The 21333-nt window shown below is 52.6% G+C and overlaps 1 protein-coding gene across 2 annotated transcripts in view; it reads left to right on the top strand.

The window, feature by feature from the left end:
• The window catches only part of TAF4 (TATA-box binding protein associated factor 4), a 67879-nt gene extending 53567 nt beyond the window's left edge, over positions 1–14312 (top strand). The window contains exon 15 of one of the 2 annotated variants that reach the window (XM_028091200.2): positions 12828–14312. In XM_028091200.2, coding sequence (XP_027947001.2) covers positions 12828–12995 — 168 coding nt within the window. In that variant the 3' untranslated portion in view covers positions 12996–14312. Of the gene's footprint in view, positions 1–3953; positions 4387–12827 lie in introns of those variants that run through there. The other variant, XM_088026822.1, reaches the window with a different exon arrangement.
• Positions 14313–21333: the final 7021 nt, after the last annotated feature.

Below are 21333 nucleotides of genomic sequence, written 5' to 3'. Positions count from 1 at the left end.
GACAGTGTTTTTCTCATTTAAGATTTCTCTCTCTCTCTTTTTTTTTTTTTGAAGATTTTATTTTTTATTTGACAGAGAGAGACACAGCGAGAGAGGGAACACAAGCAGGGGGAGTGGGAGAGGGAGAAGCAGTCTTCCCGCCGAGCAGAGAGCCTGATGTGGGGCTTGATCCCAGGATCCTGGGACCCTGACCTGAGCCGAAGGCAGACGCTTAACGACCGAGCCACCCAGGCGCCCCTAAGATTTATTTTCTTCTACGTTGTTGGATAAGCTGAGTGTATCCAGATAGATGGCATTTAATTTTTGGGAAGGACACACTAAGGATACGTGTGCCCAAGGACTGGGCACCCTTCATACTCTGCACTTTCTCGCCTGTTCCCTGGGCCCCTCTGTCTTACCCCTGACGTCTTTCACTCCTCCAAGGACACTCCCACTTGAATGCTGGGCTGTCTTGTTCCAGATCACAAAAAAGGTGGGAGGTTTCCCAGCGTGTTTCCCAAAATTGCAAAACTCTTATCCTTAAATCTGAGAAATAGTTGTAATATCCGTTTGAGCATCATTTTCCTGTGAAAGGGGCAGCTCTGTTGTCTTCCTGGCCCCACTGAGGTTTACGCTTGTGCCCTGCACCTGCTGTTTCTCCCTTCTCTGGCTGCTTTGAGATTATCTTCTCAATTTCTAGAAGTTTGGATTGTGTTTGGACTGGGTTCTCTTGACATTTAGCCTGCTCGGGGTTCTTTGATGTGTAGGTCAGTGTTTTTTCCTCAAATTTGGGACATTATGGCCTTTATTTCTTCAAAATTTTTTTTCCTGCTGCAGTCTGTTTTTTCTGAGTGGGGTTTCCAATTACACGTATGTTGGACCTGATGATGTTGCCCTTGGGTTTCTGACACTGTTCAGTTTTCTTTCATTTTTCTTCTCTGTGTCCTCACAAGGACAGTCTCTCCTGGTATAAATCTTCAGACCCCCTGACCACACGGGGTTGTGTCGTTGGCAGAGGCAGCCGTGAAGCCGCCCAGTGAAGCTCTCACTCACTGGTGTGTTTGTGACTCCAGGTGTCTAGTCGGTGTCTCTTAGGGTTTCTGACTCTGCTAAGATTCCTTGTCTGCTCACATATTGAGAGCACATCTTCCGGGGCATCATGCCTTTGGCCTGTGTTTAAAAGCTGATTTAGTGCATTTTCGAGGCCAGCATCTGGGCTGCCTCAGCGTCAGTCTCTGGTCCCTGCTTTTCTCCCCAGCGGTGGGTCTCGTGTTCCTGTTTCTTTGCATGTCTAGTGATTGTTGCTCAGTGCTGGATATTGTGGAGGACAGGAGGAGAGACCAGCTTTGTCTTCTTCTCAAGAGTGCTGGTTTTTGTTTCAGCAGGTGGTATCTGGACTTGTATGCTTTGTTTTTCACTTTGGTGTTGGTGCCCCTGGGACCTGGTAGGAATCCCCTGCACACTCCGCCTTCCCTGTCCCCGTTTGGTCTTAGGCTTTGTCGGGGTGGCTTTTATTCTCGGGAGTAAGCTTTCCTCCCAGGGAAAGGCTTTTATTCTCGGCTGGGTGGGCTGGGTGGGCTGGGTGCCAGGGTGGGAGCAAGGTCTTCCTCCTCGGGTGGGCTGGGCTGTGATGTGGCCCATCATAGCCTGCGCACATTCTTTACTCACCGCTGAAGTCGTACGTGGTCTAGCTGTCACGTCTTTGCCTCTGTTCCTTTCACCCTCCCTCGGCGTTCTTTCCTTGAGTGACTGTGTGTTTAGCACTGGTGGTGTCTGTGCAGTCCTTTTGGTTTTCTGAGTCTCATTCTCTGCCACAGTCTTCGGGAGGGTTTGTGGGGACAACATCCCCAAGTTCTTACACGCGGATGACAGTTTGTGTCCTGTGTACCTAAAGATCTGTGTCAATGGCCTTGAAATCCTTGGCTCCCATTTTCTTTACTCGAGAACCATAACTGTTTTACCTTGGGTATTTATTCCCGGCATAAAGTGTTGCTCTTCAAGCCTGATGATGGTCTAATTTTATTTTTCTTGTATATCATGCGTTCTTTTTGCCCAAAGGATTTTTTTTTTTTTTTTTAAGAGTCTTTAATTTTACTTGGAATTGGTTATCCTGGGTTGAGTCCCTCCAACAGCAGTTTGAGGTGTGTTTTTATTTGGGAAAACCTTCTCTCCTGTTGGGTTTACTTGGCTTCCTCTTTGGGGCTCCCAGCTGTGGGACGTTGTGTTGACTTTGCCGTCGGCATTCATGCTTCCCTCCAAGCCGCTCCTGCCTCAGGTGGCCTCTCTCGGGCTCGAGGCTCTGCTCTCGTGGTTTGGCCTTCGTTCCTCAGTCTCCTTTCTAATTTTTCCTGACTCTGGCACCTCCTCAGTTCTGCGGATTCCGGCTTATGTTGTTTTCTCATGATGGCTACCATTTTCTTAATATGTTTTAAGTTGTTTTATGGTAGAACATTACAGTTCCGGTCTGTCTTTTTAATAGGCATTCACGGTGTTTTCCGTTGTCTGTTGAGATGTCATTCATCCTCCTTACCTTCTTTTTCCTAGTACTGACTCGTGTGGGATTTGCTCTTAGTGCTCTCCTGTTCTCCTTTCATGCGAATTTAGTTTTCTTGAACTTTTAAGAGGAGGAGGTGTCTGAGGTCGTCTGTGAACCACTCGGAGCCCTTCTGACGTGGTCTTTGTGTGGTGATGGAGGCGCGGCTGCTTGTCTCTCAGGCCCACGGCACTGCTCCCCTCCCCCCTGTGTTCCCAGACTGCCCTTGGTCTCCACTGCCTCTGTCCCGCTAGCCTTCGATATCCTGCCTCACAGTCTTGTCTGCGTGAGGCCCTCAGCCGCTGCCTGCCTTTCTGAAGGCCTGCTGGCTCCTGGGGTTTCCAGGCCTGGTGGTGCCTGTTGATGTTTCTCTAGCTTGTCCTGCACGGTTTTGTGGTACCATTCAGGCTTGTGGCTGCCTGAGGCTTATCTCCGCTGACTTTGCTCTAAATACCGTCTGCTTGTTTTAGGTTTTGTCGTCTGGTTGCGTAAGTCTTACGTGGGCCTTTGGGAAGATCCAGAAACTGCTGCCCCTGTTGCTGCCTTCCCAGAATGTAGTGATTTACTTTAAAAAATACAGCCTCTTTTAATTGAAAATAGTTTCAACCTGCAGAGAGGTTGGAGGAGTAGCACACAGAACTCCATTAGTTTAGATTCTTGGTTCTGAACGTTGCATCCCATGCACCTCATCACGGTGTCTCACGTGTACGTGCGTGTGAGTGTGTGTACTACGCGTATGTACCGTATATAGTCTTCCTGTGATGGGATACCCTGCACACCCGAAGGTCGGCGCTGTGGGGCCCCGTCTGGCACGATGCCCCACAGCCTCCCAGGCAGGAAGTCCTGTCCTCCCACCTGCTCCCACCTCGCCCGCAGCCCGGCAGCATCTTTGGCTCCCAGCAGGGATGTGTGGGGCATCCGGCTGGCACGCCGCATGATTCTGTCTGAATGTGCCCGTTCTGGACAGTGCTGAAGAGGATGGGATTGTGTGTGTAGGTGACCCTCCGGCTGGGTCTGGTGACTGGCAGAGACGCCTCCGTCTCGGTGGGTACCCTGTTGTTGAGTCCGTCACATCAGGAGGCCTGCGTGTGGGGACCTTCCTGCTGACCCGCACCATGGTCACAGCTTCACTCGGCTCAGCCACGTTCTCCAGGGTCGTCTCTGTGGTTCCGCCAGCGTTTGTTGGCATTTAGTAAGGAGATGTTCCAGGATTATGCAGATGCTGCCCCTCCTCCAGCCTCAGCATCCGTTGCTGACGCCCGCCAGCCTCCATGGCCACTGTCAGAGGTGCCAGTGGTGCCTTCTGCGTTTGCTAGTTGTCTTCTGTGTACGAAGAGCTCTCCCTCCTCCGTCCATCCGTTTGTTGGCTCACCACAGTGGCAGGGACCATGGACACCTGTTGTGTTCAGTGGGTTGTAATCAATACTCTCATTATTTCTAGATGTGGGCAGTGGAAGCTCCTTCAAGCTGGTTTTTATATCCTTTTGAAGTGTCTCCCTCATTGTTGAAGCATCCTGGTCTGACTGGCATGAGTGGCGTCCCGGAGCCTCTGGTGCTTCCCTGCCCCTCCAGCACTTTGCCAGGAACCTGGTTCCCTTCGGGGAGGGGGGGATGGCGTGTGGAAGCCGGGCTCTGAGCTCTGTGTGTGCTGGATGCTGTGGGGCTCCCTGTTTCCAGGCCCTGGGGGCGCTCGTGCAAGTACAGGTGCGCACGCGTGCGTTACCACCCTTCCTGCGTCCAAGACAGCCCTCTGCACTCCTGTCAATACTCTGGTGGTAGTCTGCATGCAGGGCTGCTTCCCAGCCTCCCCCTCTCCTTGCTTGTGAGAGCTTGGGTTCCCGTTTTTCTGGCGGATCTGGCCTTCTGCTCACGGGACCAGCTCCCTGGCCACTTTGGCTGCTGGGGTCTTGGTGCTGGGAGGGGTGGGAGGCAGACGGGAAGAGCGCGTTGACTAACTTTGACGTGGGTGTTAGGATCTGTCCAGAGTGCGTGCTGCAGAGTAGGAAAAGCATATGCTTCCAGACCCGCAGGGAGAGCTGGGCGCGGGGCAGCACCTGGTGGTGGAAGCACGGCACCCCGTGCGACACAGTGGAGGGAAACGGGTCGCCAAAGACTGTTCGGGGGGGCTCCTCCACACTGTCGCTTTGCGGGCTCTTGGGCTTAGGGGGTGCTTCTGCTGTTCTTCACCAGAGTAGTGCTCAGCTCTTTAGCTCCTTTTTTTTAGTTTAGGAGTATTTCCTTGGGATACGTCTTATTAAAAAAACTGTTTATTTTGAACTAATTTTAGACCCACGGAAAAGTTAGGGAAATACTAGAGTGCTTCTGTGAGCCCCTGCACTCCGCCAATGAGTCACCGGTGTGATAGGCTGTTGGCAAGACCTTATCTGATTCTGTTTTTCAGAATTTAATTTTTTAAAAATTATAATGAGCTTTACATTTTAGAGCAGTTTTAGGTTCACAGCAAAACTGAGTGAAAGCACAGAGGTTTCCCGCGTGCCCGCTGCCCCCACACGCACGGCCTCCCCGTCGTCCACATCACTCACCGGAATGGTGTAGGTCGCACAAGGATGAGCCTACACGGACACGCCGTCATCACCCCAAGTCCGTGGTTCACCCCCGGGTCACTCTGGGCGCCGTGCGCTCTGCGGGCGTGGACAGACGCATCGTGACGTGCGTCCAGCTTTAGAGCGTCACACAAGAGTAGTCTCCCTGCCCTGAAATCCCCCACTGCCCTCACCCTACCTCCCGCCACCCCAACGACCACTGGTCTCTTTACGTCTCCGTCCTTGTGCCTTTTCCGGAAGGTCACAGAGTTGGAATCCCACGGCGTGTGGCCTTCTCAGATGGGCTTCCTTCACCGAGTGACAAGCGTCTGGTTTCCTCCCTGTCTTCTCAGGGCTTGAGAGCTCATGTCTTGTCAGCCCTGAATCCTATCCCATCGTCTGGATGGACCACGGTGTAGTTGTCCATCGCAGGCTGAAGGACGCCTTGGTCGCTTCCAAGTTTTATCAACTGTGAATAAAGCCGCTTTAAACACCCGTGCGCAGGTTTTGTGTGGACGTGAGCTTTCAACTCTTTTAGACAAATACCACGGTGCATGATTGCTGGATCGTATGGTGAGAGTATGTTTAGTTTTGCAGCAAAACACCAAACTGCCTTCCGAAGAGGCTGCGCCATGTTGCCTTCCCGCCCACAACGCATGAGAACCCCTGCTGCCCCGCGTCCTGGCCTGTGTTCGGTGTTGTCGGCATTGTGGGTTTGGGTCCTTCTGATGGGTGTGCAGACATCTCACTGCCGTTGTCATGGGCATTTCGCTGATGACACGGGACGAGGAGCGTGTGTTTGGGTGCTCATCTGAATGTCTTTTGTGGCGAGGGGCCCGTTTGGGTCTTGGGCCTATTTTTATTCAGTTTGTTTATTCTTGTTGGGTTTTGTGAGTTCTTTGCATAGTTTGGGTGATAGCCCATGAGCAGATACTTCTTTTGTAAATATTTTCTCCATGCTTGATTGTCACCATTTTCTCACGGGTGACCTTTTCCTGTCATGGGATCTCACCCAGGACCTTGTGGTTCTTCAGTTCTTCCCTGTCTTTCCTGATCTCGACGCTTGTGAAGTGTGCGGGTCACTTATTTGGTACAAAGTCCCTTAATTTGGGTTCATCCTGTGTTTCTTCATGATTAAATCCAGCCTCCATAATTTTGGCTAGAACGTTGCAAAACTGATCTGGTTCCCATGCGTCTCGTTGTCCGATAACTTTGACCACTTGGTTCAAGTGGTGTCCACCAGGTGGTTGCGGCGTGGGCCCCTGCCGCCCCCGTCCCATTTTCTCTGTGGCAGTGGTTGTACCGTCTGCCTGGGGCGGGTTTTCTCTTTCCTGCCCCACGCGTGGGAACTGCCGTTCTGCTGTGGAGGGGCTGTCCCCTCTGCCCTCTTCCCCCTCCTGCTTGCTCGCTCAGTGACTTAACCTGTGTGAGTGTGTGTGCTTGCTTCTTCCGTGGGGGATCCTCTGTCACCACTGTCCACGTTTGGTTGCCCATGTGGCCCCAGCTTCGGCCATGGCGAGCTCCTGTGTCCTCTCATGAACCCCTCATTTTTTGAAGACTTCTTTCTCTCTCACATTACAGACTTTGCTTATGGTTTTCCTGCTGTAACTGTGGAGTCAGCGCTGGTTCCTTCTGTTGGCTGTACTCTTGGGTGTCCTGTCCCAGGCCCCCTCGAGGGCCACACGCACACACGCTTGCCCGTGCTTGCTTTGTTTCTGTCCCTCTGTCTCTGCACTGAAAACAGCGGCTTGTACATGGACCCCAGGTTCTCTTCTGCCGCCACAGGCCTCCTCCGGGCCGTGCCTTGCTGCTTATGTGAGAAACCTGGTTTTTATTTGTTCGATCCTAATTTACAGGTAAAGAAGTTTCAGAGTTGCTAAGCCCTGTGAGAAAGAGCCATACTAATTATTTAGAATATTTCTGTATTGTTCTTTTTATACCTACAACATCCAGTCAAAATTCTACATTTCAGAGTTACTTAGATGGGTTATTTTTCTTGCCACTCCTTTCAGTATGGTTCTAATTGTTAATCTGTAGTACAGTTTAGTAGTTTTAGGTTCGTTAATTTGTAGTACGGTTTAGTGATTTTAGGTTCTTTTGTTGCTATTTGTATTTCGTGTTGGGTTCCCCCACATCTTGGTTGATTTGAATTGTTTGATTTAGGGGGTAGAGCATCGCCGGGGTTCTAGGGATCAGAGCTGTGGAAGCCCTGCAGACACACAGTGCTGTCCTCGTCCCCCCCCCCCCCCCGTTCCCATCCCTCCTCTGCAGTCCGTCACCACTCAGCGCACCCACGTGCATTTTCTTATATCCCCTTCTTATCTTCCTTGAAGGGCTGTGTGCAGGCACCCTTTGCATGTGCTGTTCTCACTAATACATTCCGGAATTGATTTCTTTTCAGAAAGACCCTTCTCATTCTGTTCTGTAGCAGGACAGAATGTACCGCGGCTGGTTGACCTTTCTCTCTCTCGTGCACAAGCCCTGGCGCATCCGGTGACTGTGTGCACCAGCATCTTTGCATTGCTGGGGTGTACCGTTGAGGGTGAAGTGAAGTGCGCGGGTAGTCTTGTTAGGAGTCGCCGGGCTCTGGGCTCCCCTCCGGAAGATCTTGCTGCTGTGTTCCCCCAGCCGTGTAGCAGGGGGCCTCCCCTCGCCTCCCCTGCACTGTGTGTGGTCCTGGTTTTAGATTTTGCCAGTCTGATGGGTGATATGGGTAATCCGCTTTCATGAGTGTGCATGGGCGCTTGAACAGGCATGATCTCGTGATAGGGTGCAGAACTTAATAGACATCCATAACATGTACCTTGCTGATTTTGCTGACCAGTTTTCGGAATCCTTATTTTTGTCCATTTTTTGTGTTTTGTCCTAAGTGTCGTGACCTAAAGTCTCTGTTATTAGTGCGTTTCTATTTTTATCTCCTGTGTCTCCTGCAGTTTTTGCTTTGTAGCGGTGCGGGGGGCTGTGTGTGCACCATTATTTGGTACCTAACTATTCGAAGCTTTTCTTTTTATTAGATGAATGAATTAAGCCCATTCACCTTTATTGATAATGACCAATATGCTTGGCCTTTTCTCTTTCATGGTATTTTTATAATTATGTGTATTTTTTATGTTTGCTATGATTATCCTCCTCTAAAGTGTATATTCTTTGCTCTTTAAAATTTTTTTATTTGTATTTAGGAAGGTTTATAATTATCTTTGGGTGGTCATTTTTGCATGTAAACCTTATGAAATGTCTTCTGTCCCTTGGTTTTTACTTCACTGTTCAGCTTCTTGGTTCCTGTTGATCCTGAGCTCCAGTCGCTGCCCCACAGCCGCCAGTGAGCCTGTCCACACTGTGTTGTCCGTTCCCTGGCTCTCCGCTTCCTTGTTACAGTACACGACCTTCCACCTTACCCCCACCTCCGCGTTAGTGTAAGGTACACATTTCTGTGTCAGTGCTTACCCCCATCTCACTGCCGTGGTTCCCCCACCACCTCTTGCTTGGATGGCGCCTGCCCTGCGGCAGAGCCCTGGGCAGGCCTTGGTACAGGGTCCCCTGATGTTTGTATGTGGAAAACGGTCCTTTTGTGGCTTTGATAGGGAGGACAGTTTGACTGGATATAAAACCCTTGGTTTACACTTCCTTTCAGTAATTTTGTAAATGCTCATCCATGGTCACCTCACTTTGTAAGTTGGTTTTGAAAAGCCTGATGCCAGGTCGATTCTCTTACCTTTGTGATTTATTTTCTCTTTTTACCTGGAGGCCTCATCTGTTTCTTTGAAAAGTAATAGTTTGTGAGGATACATCAGAGTTGATAGAATGCAGATTTTGGTCTCTGTTTTCCCAGAATGTTCTCTTGGATCCTGGTTTCAGTGTCTCTTGTGCTCCGTTGTCTGTTTTCCCTCTTCAGAGGCTCTGATAACACAGTACTGGCTTTGCTGGCCTGCCGCCCCCGCCTTCCCTGGGCCTGTCATTGTGTGTGCCCCTCGCTGGCCCGCCTTTCTTCACTTTTTCCCTCCTTGGCACCTTGCCGTTAACTTCACTTATTTCTGACATATTGTTTCCTTTTTATTTTTTTCTTGCATTTAGTCAACTCTTTTTCTTTCTGTTTTTAAGATATTATTTATTTATTTTAGAGAGCGTGCGTGTGCGAGTGGGGGAGGAGGGGCAGAGGGAGAGGGAGAGAGAGCATCCTAAGCAGACTCCACACTGAGCATGGAGTGGCCCTGAGATCACAACCTGAGCCGAAACCAAGAGTCGGATGCTCAACTGACTGCACCACCCAGGGACCCCTCTGTTTTTTATCTACTTCTTTGTTACTATTTCCGGTTTTGATTCAGAGCAGTTTTCATGTCCTCAAATGCTCAGGTACGTTTTTTGTTGTTGAAAGGTCTGTCTTACAGTGTTCTTGTTTTTCCAGACAGAATTGGTCTCTGATGTGTGTGGAATTCTGTTTTCTTTTTGCGGTGGTTCTTTATGGATTTGCTCATCTTCCTCCTGTTCATTTTTGTGGTAGTTGGGGGTCTTGCAAGACTCGCGGTCTGATGGCGCCCTCTTCTGCCCGTGCTGGAATGTTGGGTACTGTAGCCGGTTTTTGGTTTGCGTTGGTTGTAGGAGGGTCATGTGTCCTTTGATGGTGAGGTTTCTGTCTTGTGGGACCCTAAGTGTCCCTTTACTTCCTTCCCTTTCAGCACCTGGTTTTCAGATGGTCCTTGTCAGAGGCTCTGTGTTGCGAGGACTCTGCCCACGCCTGTCCCTGTGTCTGTGCTCTGGGTGCTCAGACTGGGGTGGACCAGCAGCCATTCTGGGCTGGCTTTTGCTGGACCATGGCCCCTTGCGGTCTCCCTCATCTGTCTTTGCTTTGTGGGTGCCGTGGGCCCTGCTGAGGATGGGCCAGTTCTGCTCATTTGCGGTCCTTTTGGAGCAGGGTGCTCCCCGTCTTCACATTATGCTGATGGAGTGATATCTGTATAGACTGGTGTTTCCCTTCTTGTTCTGAGTTTTTTGGGGAGAGAGAGGGAGCTGCTGGGGTAACTCGATGGCAGCGCGCTGTCTCCCCCTCCTGTGAGTGGTGTGCATCCTCCTAGGGTGAGTACCTGAGTGTCTTTACCGTGGCTGCGTCTGCGCACGTGTGTCTGTGTTCTGGACGGTGAGGGTGCAGAGATGGGTGTAACCGAGTTTGGGAACTGCGCCATCGCGAGGGCAAGCAGGGGAGCCGTTCGTCCAGCTGAAGCCGGGGGCGTGGGAGCAGCCTTGAGAGCCACCTCGCCTGGGAGCCACCTTGATGGGAATCGGGCTCTCTGGCCCCCGAGGTGGAAATTTTGCTGAGGCAGTTCCAGAGGGGCCCCGGGCTGGGGGCCCCTATTCTCGGAGTCGTGGGAAGCTCAGAGCTGTGCCAGGGGCATGTGGCGCCGCCCTGCACAGCTCTGGGCTCCCAAGTGAGGCTGACCCCAGAAGCCAGGTGGGATGTTGGACGGAAGGTGTTTTTTCTTTCCATTTGGTTTTGCATCAAGTGTTTGTTGGCTGTCAGATTGATTGTGGCATTTTGACCACGGAAAGGTTGCCTTCAAAAGAAGTAGCTTCCTTTTGTCAGTCTTTCTAGTGGTCCTGTGACAGGGAGGCTCCACTTGCCAACGAGGAAACATGTTGCTGGAGCCTAGGCGCTATGGCCAAGGTCTTTTTGTTCCTAGCCCCAGGGCCTTCAAAAACAAAGCAAACTAAACAGCCCTTGATGGGGTGTGAATGTTGGTGAAGTTGGTCTGATATTGGCCCTTGCCTGGCAGAGTTTTCTGTTACTCTCCCTCGGCAGGGGCGGTGGGTGGAGCGCTCCTGCGTCCTCGGCTCAGGGCCCCTCCCTCAGGCTCTGCCTGCCCTGCCCGCCGGCCCTGCGACCCTGGAGGGAAGACAGTGAAGACATGTCCTTCCATTTTGGTGTGAAGTGGAAGAAACAGTGCTTATCCCATGTCATTAGAAGTACTTTGACTCTCAAGTAGGATATCTTTGGACATAGGCTTTTTGTAAAAGTCCATAGAAACATGAGAAATTACAGTTTCTCACTGACCTTTAGAGCGTGCATGCTGCCTGGGCCTGCCGGAAGCGCTCGGCCGGACGTCTGGAGCCGTGCTGACACATGCGCATCAGAATGCTTTGACACCAGTTTTGATTTCTAAAATATATTGCAATAAAGCGTTATTTATCTTGATTTCTGACTTTTAGCACCTGTTAATTTGCACCTGAAGCGGGTACCTCACCCTTGTTCCACCCGTTTTGGCTGTTGAGCTATTTGGAAAGTAGAAACATCACATGTGGTCCAGAATTGGTCACGAGTGTCACAGAGGTATTTCAGTCCGTTGTGTAAGGTAGTGCCTTTGCTCTCCGCGTGGCCACACCTGTCCCCGTGAACCTCGAGGTCAGGAGTGGTGTCTGCAGGGGAGGTGGGGAGGGAAGGCTGCTGTCGGCGGGCAGCTTTCTTTCCAGGAACTGGCCTCTGCTTGGGCCTCCTGGGCTCTCCCTGTGGTGTGCGGGGTCCAGAGTAGCAGGCCCGGACGGCCACCATGCTTGCTGTTCCTCCTGTTCCTGCAGACTTTGTTTTCATCACACGCCTTTGCAGGGGCGCTGTTTGTGTCTTGCCCGAAACGCTTTAGGGCTGTTACCTAGACTCACGGAAACGCTGAGAAAACCTGAATCATTCTCTGAAACAAGGAAAAGTAGCCACCACAGGGACTAGCCTGGAGGAGGCATCTTGGTGGGTAAGGGTGTCTGAAGGGGGTGTGAAGTAGTGTAATTGAGGTTGAAGGTGCACGCGCACAAGGACACGAGCAGCCATGTCCCAGCCTGGTGGAAGGGGACTCAGGTGGCCATGGACCAGGTGCCCAGAGCGCAGTGCGCTGTGTGCTGTGGTCCTCACCTGCCACCTGCTGGCCGGCTCCCAGAACTGCGGCCTGGTCTGGGCAGGGCTCTTCGGCTGTGGGGGAATTCTTTCTTCCCACCTCCTTAAACTTGAGAACAAGCTGTAAAAATACCCTTGTCATGTCTGCACCTGAAACATACCTGAGTGACTTTAACCATCAGAATACAGACTTAGTTTCCATTCCGAATGGAAAAACGAGCGCCGTCTAATTGGGAGTTGTGTGGTTTGAGGCCCCGGAGCATCGGATGGAGACGCAGTGCTGGAACCACTGGACGCGGAGGCTTGGTGGCCATGATGCCTCCAGGAAAACGGGCCCGGCGACTCCGTGTCCGTGAGCAGGCGTCAGAGACTCGCAGAAACTCGGCCTTTCCTCCAGCGGTGCAGGCCCTGCGCTGAAGCGCTGCTGTCAGCCTGGGGAACAGGGCGGTCCCCTCTTGGCCTCGGATGACCATGGTTGCCACAGAGTACTGCGCCCCAACAAGCTAACCGGCTGACCACCAGCCTGCCCAATCCAGGAGTTTAGACTTTGTGGCATTGGGAATGTGCCTTTGTCAGCAAAGTGGGGATGACACAGTTGGGCCCAGGTGTGACATCAGTCCTGCCTCACCTCCTGGACGTGTGCCCCTCTGCTCACACCCCTCCCCATTAGGGACTCGTAAAGCACTTCGGCTCAAGGAGCAGGCCTGCAGGAAGGAGCCTGTCCCCAGCCTGGCTTCCTCCAGCATCAGGGTTCCTTAAGACACCTGTAGGGAAGTGTGAGTGGCCCCAGGCATACGGTCCTGGGGCCAGCACCTGGCTCTGCCCCTTCCTTCCAGCGCTGTGGGTCCTGCCCACCTGTGCGCACCACTAACTCGGCTGTCTTCTCCTTTCTCGTCACCAGGGGTCGGGCCCAGGCTCGGCGGTCCCAGGCAGCTCCGGTGTTGGAACCCCCAGACAGTTCACACGACAAAGGATCACGCGGGTCAACCTCAGGGACCTCATATTTTGTTTAGAGAATGAGCGTGAGACAAGCCATTCACTGCTGCTCTACAAAGCATTCCTTAAGTAGCACAGGGCGGGCGCGGCATCGCGGATGGAGACGCCTGGGACGTTTTTATATATTTGCAGATTACGCCTTTTGTAACAAGCAAATGGGATATTGTTTAAAAAACAGCCACCTCTTTACAACGGAACAGTTTTTTATTCCTGTTTCTAAGTCAACTCTTCAGTATGGAAGAAAACACGTTTCTGTAACAGAGAACACAGAGGCCCGTGGGCACTCTGAACGGACAATTAACTCTTAACTCATCTTTGATTGAGTGGCCTTCTTGCCAAACAAGCCATATATAAAAACTGATGGAATCGTTTAGCAAATAATTAGCTGCCCTCTGTCACCTCGTAGCGGTTTCTACATTATTTGTGCATTTTGGTTTATTCAGCCCAACTTACTGCGTAGGTGTGTGTCTACAGCAATGACCTCATTTCATTTATTTTATTTTTGTATTAGTCAGTTGGCAAAGCAAACTGATTTTTTAGACTATTTATGTCCCCGTCCCCTCCCTCGCCAGAGTCCCCGAGGAGCACGGAGCTCATCGCGCGCTCGCCCGGAGCGTGGTCACCTTTCTGCTCAGGAGAGGCCGCGCAGCGGCTCCTTCCGGACGTGCGGTCGGCATCTGTACAGACGCGTTTTCTTTGCTGTAGTTTGTAAAGCTGTAAAGTTAAAAGAAATGAAAACCTTTTCAGCATAAATATATTTTACTTGCACTGTGTTTTTTAGCTAAAAGTGGAAACTTAGATGAAATAAAAATCAAAGTTGAGAATCATCATCAAAAGACTGTTTCTCAGTGTGAATCAAGTGTTGAAAAATGGTTGGTGTATTTTGTCAGTAATTGTACATAATTTTTGGCACATAACATGAAAATGGCTATGTAAACTATAATTATTTTGCTAAGAGACTGTAAGCAAGCTGTGGGCCAACTTTACAGATGTCCAGAGCAAAGCCCCTTCTTTGTACCTATTTTTTTATTACAAATATACTAATTGGTTCTTTATATTTTCAGAGGTTATTGTATTAAATTGTCTATTGATAGTACTTTTATGACTGTAAATACTTTGGCTTTTTCCGTGTGAATCCTCACGTCAGACTTTACTTCGCGCGAGTGTGAACCGAATGCTGATCAGTATTTTTATCAATACCTGAAAACTGTTACACCTTTTATTTTGTCTTTTAGGAAATCCCTGTCTTTCCATTTTTTCATGTAAATTTTGCACAGTTACTTGTTCATATGTAAATATTTTACTTTCAAAAATGAAGTTTTTAATTGCTATTGTTTTATATAGGATTGAAAGAAAATTAACTCCTTTATTAAAAACAAATTTATCTGTATCTGTTTTGCCTATTTTTCTCGGTTTTCCAGGTTTATATTCTGCTACCAGAGACTCAGCTCTGGTTCCCCTGAGGTGTTCATTTATGAGCTACTTGTTAGAATCAGTATCTAAACCCCAGCGACTCTAGTAGAAATCACCTCGCCTCCGAGGACAGGACCTCCGTGCTGCAGGGTAAGGCCCGGTGTGAGTGGCGTCTGAGGGCCCGAAGCTGAGCTTACTCCCTGCACGCTCGGGCCATCTGGACCACCCCACCTGCGTTCTGGTGCTGGGGCGCTTGCCCGCGCAGCTGGGGCACCCTGGGGAGAGGCAAGGTAAGGCCCCGGGGGACCCGCGCACAGGCATGTGCCCTGGTGAGCCTGGCAGGGCGACGCGATGGCCCCAGCTCCGGGGTGGACCCACAGTGACGGAGACAGACGGGGTCCCAGGTGGCCCCACCTCCTCCCTGCCGCCTTCTGTTGCAGGCTGGTCAGCACCCTGCCTCTCAAGTGCTGCAGGTAGCCAGTCGTTGGCGTGCTTGGGGTTGCTGTCCAATTTTCGCATGGATTTTAACTAGTTGGACGATAACCAGCAATATGTGGGCTTCCTTACAAGTTACACTGGAAAATACCGCTCTCATTAGGGAGACTTCCAGTGTCTCCAGGGGCTCCCTGATACACCACAGGCTGGGGGGCTTCAGCAGTAGAGGCCTGTGTCCCCATTCCGGAGGCCAGAAGTCTGCAGTCGGGGCTTGGCAGGGTCCGTGCCCTCTGAGACCATGAGGGGGTCTGTTCCGGGCCTTTCCCCCAGGCTGCTGGTGGCTGGCATCTTGGATGTTCCCTCCACGTTTTCATGGCGTTTTCTCTGTGCATGTCTGTCTTTGTGTCTGAATTTCCCCTTGTGAGCTCTAGGACACTGGTCACACTGGAGTAGGGTGCCAGCAATGACCTCATTTTAACTTGACTTCCTTAAGGACCCTGTCTCCAAGTAAGGTCACATTCTGAGGTGCTGGGGGCTAGCACTGCACAGATCTTTTTTTGGGGGTGGATCACACTCACTCACCCATAACACCTGTGATGGCGGGGGAATGGAGCCTCTGGAAGGAAGTGCTCGATGCACCATTTCGAGGCTCTCATTCACGTGAAAGGCCCGGGATAATTTAGTGATTAGGTCACACTTGTACTTTCTAACCACGACTACTTCGTTTTCACGAAGTTCTTGGCCTGAAATAAATCAGGCCAGTTGGTAGAGGACAGTTGTACTTGGATTTCTGTACATGTGGCTGATTTAATGTCAGTTTCTCTGCATGTCCTCCTGGGTCCTGTCGCTCCGCCAAGGACAGTCACAGCCAAGGCAAAGCCCCCGACACCAGCAGGAGACCCCGTGCGGCAGAAGCTTTGCCAGCAGACCTGAGACACAGGTTTGTCTGTTGTTTTCCCCTCGTGAGACTGTTAACAGCTGCTCGGTGTCACCCCACAACACGTTATTAGTGGTGTGACGTCAGGTTTGGGAACTTGGGTGGGCTTGGAGGTAGAGGGCAGGATGGTGTGGTCTGGGACATCTGCTCTCTCCACTCCATTCCCTAGAGCACTGGGCTTCCAGTCGAACAAGAAGGCAAGAACAAGAAATAAGGCATGAAGTTTCATGAAGTTTGGAAAGGAAGAAGGCGAAGAATGAAATCACAGAAATCGCGCCATCGTGCCCGGAAGGTCCGGAAGAATCCACACGGATGTTACTGAAGCAGAGATCTGAATTTCATGAAATTGTAGGGAACAGGTAGCCAGAATGAAACGTGATTCTGTATTCCGGCAACCAGCAGCCAGAAAGTGAAAACGGATCATGAATGATAGGACCAAGAATGCTGGGGTACCTAGGAATACGTCCGAGGAGCGACATAGAAGACCCTCCCGCTGAAATTAGAGAAACGAGAGAAAGTCTGCGGGGAGCATGCACCATGTTTGCCGAGTGGACTCGGATTGCTGTCCCGATTGATCCCGTGCCGCCCCGCTCCCATCCCAGCAGGGCTTCGCTGACACTGACTGATTCCAGAGACTCTTCGGACAGCTCCGACGGTCTAGAGGAGATGTGGAGCATTCACACTCCCAGATTTCAAGACTTCCTGTAAGGCTGCGGTCATTGGGTCAGTGTGGCATTGGCATGAGGGCAGATGTGACCAGAGGACGCCAGAGTCCAGAGGTGGATCTGGATGTTATGGCCACTAGACTTTAGACAAAGACACCAAAGCGGCGAAGGCAGGACAGCTGCTGGTGCAGCTGGGTGGCCTGTGGGCGGAGAGTGAGTGTTGCCCCCGTGTTCACACACACACAGATTAATTGGAGATGGATCATAGGCCTGAAAGTGGGAGCTGAGAGTCCAAAGCTTCTAGAAGAAAATGTCAGAGAAGATGTTCACGACCTTGGCGTGGGCAGGCACAAGCCATAAGGAGAAAAATGGCAAAGTGCACTTGGAACTTGCACTTGACCGAAGATGCCCGGGGAGGGTGGAAGGGAGGGCACGGACCGGGAGGGTGTGTGTGCGGTATATAAACCAGACAGAACCCGCATGGGAAGTATAGCAAGAAATACCTCGATAAAGATGTATAAAAGGCCGACAAGTGGTCAGTAAGCAAATGAGAAGGTTGCCTATCAGGACTGGTCATCAGAGAAATGGAAATTGAAACCGTGGTGTGAGTCTGCCACACGCCTGCCGTAGGGGCCCAGACGGAGAGGTATCAGAGGGCCCCCACGTGCCGCTGGCGGGGCAGTCCCGCCACTCTGGGAAACTGTTGCCCTTTTAAGAAAGCGAAGCGTGTATCTACCCTGTGACCTTGCAGTTTCCACTTGCGTATCTCCTCGAGAGAAGCAATTGCCTTTGTCCACCAGAGACTGGACAGGAGTCTCAGTGCCGCTCGTCCCCAGTGGACTGAAGTGGGAGCGGCCCACCTGTCCGTCACGTGGGGGGCGGATACACACCGTAGTGTATCTGTCAATGGAATATGACCCGGGAAGAAAAAGGAATAAGCTGCTGACCACTCAGTAGTGTCGATGAATCTCTAAAGAATCCTGACGAGAGAAGCCGGACGCAGAAGACCCCACACGCCCTGGTTCCATATGTAGGAAGCTCACACGGGAGAACTCCCAGAGGTGATGGGAATCCGCATGGTTCACCCTGGTGGCTGGCGGGAGGGGCACCAGGACCCTTTGGGCTGATGGGAGTGTTCGGTCTCCATCTGGGTGGTGGTCACATGGGTGTGCAGGAGTGTAAACAGGCCGACAGGTAAGGTCTGTGCATTTCAGCATATATAAAACGTGTACTGCAAGGGGCGCCTGGGTGGCTCAGTCGGTTAAACGTCTGTCTTCGGCTCAGGTCATGATCCCAGGGTCCCGGGATCAAGCCCCGCATCGGGCTCCATGCTCAGCGGGGGGCCTGCTTCTCCCTCTCCTTCTGCCTGCCTGTCTGCCTACTTGTGCTCTCTCTGTCAAAATAAAATCTTAAAAAATAAAAAAACAAAAAAAAGCAAAAACCTACCGCAATAAAACCTGGGGAAAGACTCTGGCTTCAGGCCTTCCTGGGTGGGAACCTCAGCCCCACCTACGCAGGTCGCCTGGCCCCACGTGATCTGGTGCCACATGAGAGGAGGTGTGTGGGTGTCTCAGGATAGGGGGCAACTCATGATCTTCTTGTGATTATCCATGGTCATTGGTTAACTAGTTGAGTGTTAACTAGTTTTCCCTTCTATCAGACTGTGGTCTCCAAATGTAAGTTTTGACTTAAAAAAAAAAAATAAAGATCTACCTAGCCTTCCTCCGTCCCCACATCGGGGCCCAGCTTGCCCCAAGCCCGGCCCTGCCCAGTGTGAACAGCCAAGGCTGTAAAGCATCTGTTCTGGTCTCATGCTCTGTCCGAGCAGCTGTGGGGACCCGCCTGGAGCCTCGGGATCCTCTGTGTTGTGCGTGCTCTCACAGAGGAGGCCATGCAGTTAGACCACAGTCCGCAGGTAGCCTTTCCAGTGACGGGCTGCCAGTTCTTCCCCTCCTCTGGGCTGTTCTGGGCCACACCAGGGCCACGTGTGCCCAGGGAAGACCAGCCCAAGGGACTTACTCTTCTCCTTAAGAGACAAATCACGGCTGTTTCCCAAGAATCTAGGCTGCTTCCTCAGGCTTTGTCCTAACTGCCAGAATTTCTGTATTTTTGAGGAGAATGGGCATGCCCTGATCTTTTTTCCTAAAATGTATTTATTCAGCAAGTGTGAACGAGTGCCTCTCACATGCAGGGTGCCTTCCCAGGGGCTGGCAGGTGTGGCCAAGGCACAGTCCCCGGAGGAGGCCAGACCGGGCTCGGGCTGGGAGAAGTGGCCCGGGTAGAGTGCACCTGGAAGAACGGGGCTGTCTCCTCCAGGTGCGTGGAGAGAGGAAGGTGGGAGCAGCTTTGCACGTGCTTCTTTGGAAATCAGGATCACAGTGAGAGACCAGCACACACCGCTAGCTCGGGCGTATCTGGAGCCCTTTGGGGTTGGAGGCCATGCAGCCCGGGCCAGTTTCTGGAGAAGTGTGGCATGCGTCAGCCTGTCCACCGCTTGCCCATCCGTGCGCTCCTGGACACTTCTCTCCCAGAGTCTTCCAGATTCGTCCCCACAAAGATGTGTACAGTCATGTTCATAGCAGCTTTATTTGAAATGGCTAAGATCTGGAAGAGCCCTAGCTGTCCGAGTACAGATGAACGGCTAAACCGGTCTGCGTGCAGTGCCGCCCATGCAGTGAGGGGCACCTGCGGAGTCGCAGCGTGAGTGCGAGAAGCCTGAGGCCAGCAGTGTCCTGAGGGGGGTCCGGAAGCGCATTGTCCCCCACAGCCTGGAAGCTGGCAGGGGTCGCTTGGGGCCTGGGGGGCCTGCAGAGGGGGCGAGGAGACTCAGGGTTACCCTGATTGTGGTGACGGTTTCACGGGTGTGCACGAATGTCAGGACTCAGCACGTGGGACGCGGTGAACATGTGCTGTTACCAAACATCAGAAATATCTCTAAGATGCAAAAACGAGTGACTAAGAATAAAAAGTAAAGCACCTGTTCTCCTCTGGATGCAGATGACCTCCTCATCCTCTGAGCCTGTTACTGGGGTCTGACACGGGGACGGTAGCAGCAAGCCCCACCCCCCACCCCAAACCTCACAGGGGCTTACAGGTTAACCGAAGAGCCCTGACTTCTGTTCCCTGGGCCAAGCCCTTCCTGGAGTGATCAGAGAGGCTGATTCACTGTTTGGGGGTACACAACCCCAGGCATGGGTCCCTGTTCTGGTGGGTCTGGTGGCTGGTGCCGGTCTCCAGTGTTTGGGAGTCAGGGGTGGGTAGGGGCAGGGGGTGCATGCCAGTGGGGGCACTAGGGGTGACGGCAGGGTTTGGGTGCATTACATCCTTGGCAGATGGGACACCTCACGGTCCCCCACTGAGTCTCATCCTTGCTGACCCCGATCCCATGTCCCTGCTGGGGGGGTGGGGTCGGTCCACACCTCCTGAAGGGTGGGAACCGGGCAGGCGCCGTGGGTTTGTAACCCAGAGCCAGCCAGTCACCTGAGGTGATGCGCGGCAGGGCGGCCTGCAGGCCCGGGCTGGGCAGGCACCGGGGGGCGTGGGGGAGGTGTCCCTGCAACCAGGAGCACCCACAGACAGCGACGGGAACGTCGTTAGGGCACGTGAGTGTGCAGTGGTGTTGCTGGAGCTTTCCTGACATCAACAAGCACCCGGCAGGCCGAAGCTGTGAAGGAAGGACCCCAGAACTCCGCGAAGGATCCCCCTCTGGAGCAGGGAAGCAAGAGGTACAGACTCCCGTGTGGAGAGGCCTCAGCTGGCCTTGGCTGAGAGAAGGGTGTCTGGGCCGTCCTCAGGCCCCAGGGACGTGTCCATCCCTTGGACTCAGCAGCTGTCCGGGGTCATCAGGGACCCCCTTCCTGCTTCCAGGGGCTAAGAGTCGGCACCCTGCTCGTCTCCAGGCAAGCTTGGGGCCTGCCGTGTCTGCGAGGACACGTGCTTGCTCTGGCACAGAGAACCGTCGGCTTCCCACGGGGGCAGTCACTGCCCCTGCCCTCTTGAGTCCCTCTCTGCAGCCCAGGCATGTCATAGCCCTGATCACTGGCCCAGAGGCCAGCCAGGACCTGCAGTTTCCCAAGGGAGCCCTAAACTCACTTTCTTTTTGATGGTGCTGGAGAGTGGGGAGGGATTTTAATTTCTTGGCTTTTCAATGTTGACCATTGTGGTTGGCTGAAAATGGCCCCCAAAAGACCAGGTCCCAATTCCCTGAGCCTGTCAATGTGACCTTATTTGGAAAAAGGATCTTTGTAGAGGTCATCAAGGATCTCGAGATGAGACTTGTCCTGGCTTACCTGGTGGGCCCTTAATCTAGCGATGTGTCCGTATAAGAGGGGGTCCTTGTTAGAGGGGGTCAGACAGAGAAGCCACGTGAAGACGGAGCGACGTGGCCCCGAGCCCAGGATGCCTGGGCCAGCAGGAGCTGGAAGGGCCAAGAAGGATCCTCCCCAGAGCCTCCAGGGGGAGCCTGGCCCTGCCCACAGCTGGATTTCAGCCCGGAGATACCAGCCTCGGGCTTCTGGCCTCCAGATCTGTGAGAAAATAAATCGGATGTTGTGAGTGACCCAGTCTGTGGCCTTGTCATAGCAGCCGCGGGACCCTAGGGCAACAGTGAGCTCAGCAGTTTTGGTCAGACCACGACTGCGGCTTGGGCCACCCTGGCTGTCAGGTGCTGACCCTCCAAAGGGGGGCTCGGGGGTCCTCAGCCCTGCTCAGAGCCCCTCTGCCCCAGCCAGCGCTTCCGTCGTTGGCTTCCTCTCTGAACAAGTCCCTCCCTTGCAGTGACCTCGGCCACACGGACTTCTTAGGCCACCAAGGGACAGGGCTTTGTGTGGCTGGTCACAGCGCAGGCAGGCAGGACGGCAGAGGGCAGGGTGCCAAGGAGGATCTCCATCGGCTTGTGACTGTCCTCCCCACTGACCTGTGTCCCCTGCCAGCACCTCTGCCCCCACCTCCGGGGCTGCTCC

Source organism: Eumetopias jubatus, unplaced genomic scaffold (genome assembly GCF_037043125.1).
Source record: "Eumetopias jubatus isolate StellerSeaLion01/CBP00866 unplaced genomic scaffold, mEumJub1_p1.0 scaffold_9, whole genome shotgun sequence".
In the NCBI taxonomy this organism is placed as follows: Eukaryota; Metazoa; Chordata; class Mammalia; order Carnivora; family Otariidae; genus Eumetopias; species Eumetopias jubatus.
Note: the sequence above shows the minus strand (reverse complement) of the source record. Positions and strands in the feature narration are given on the sequence as shown.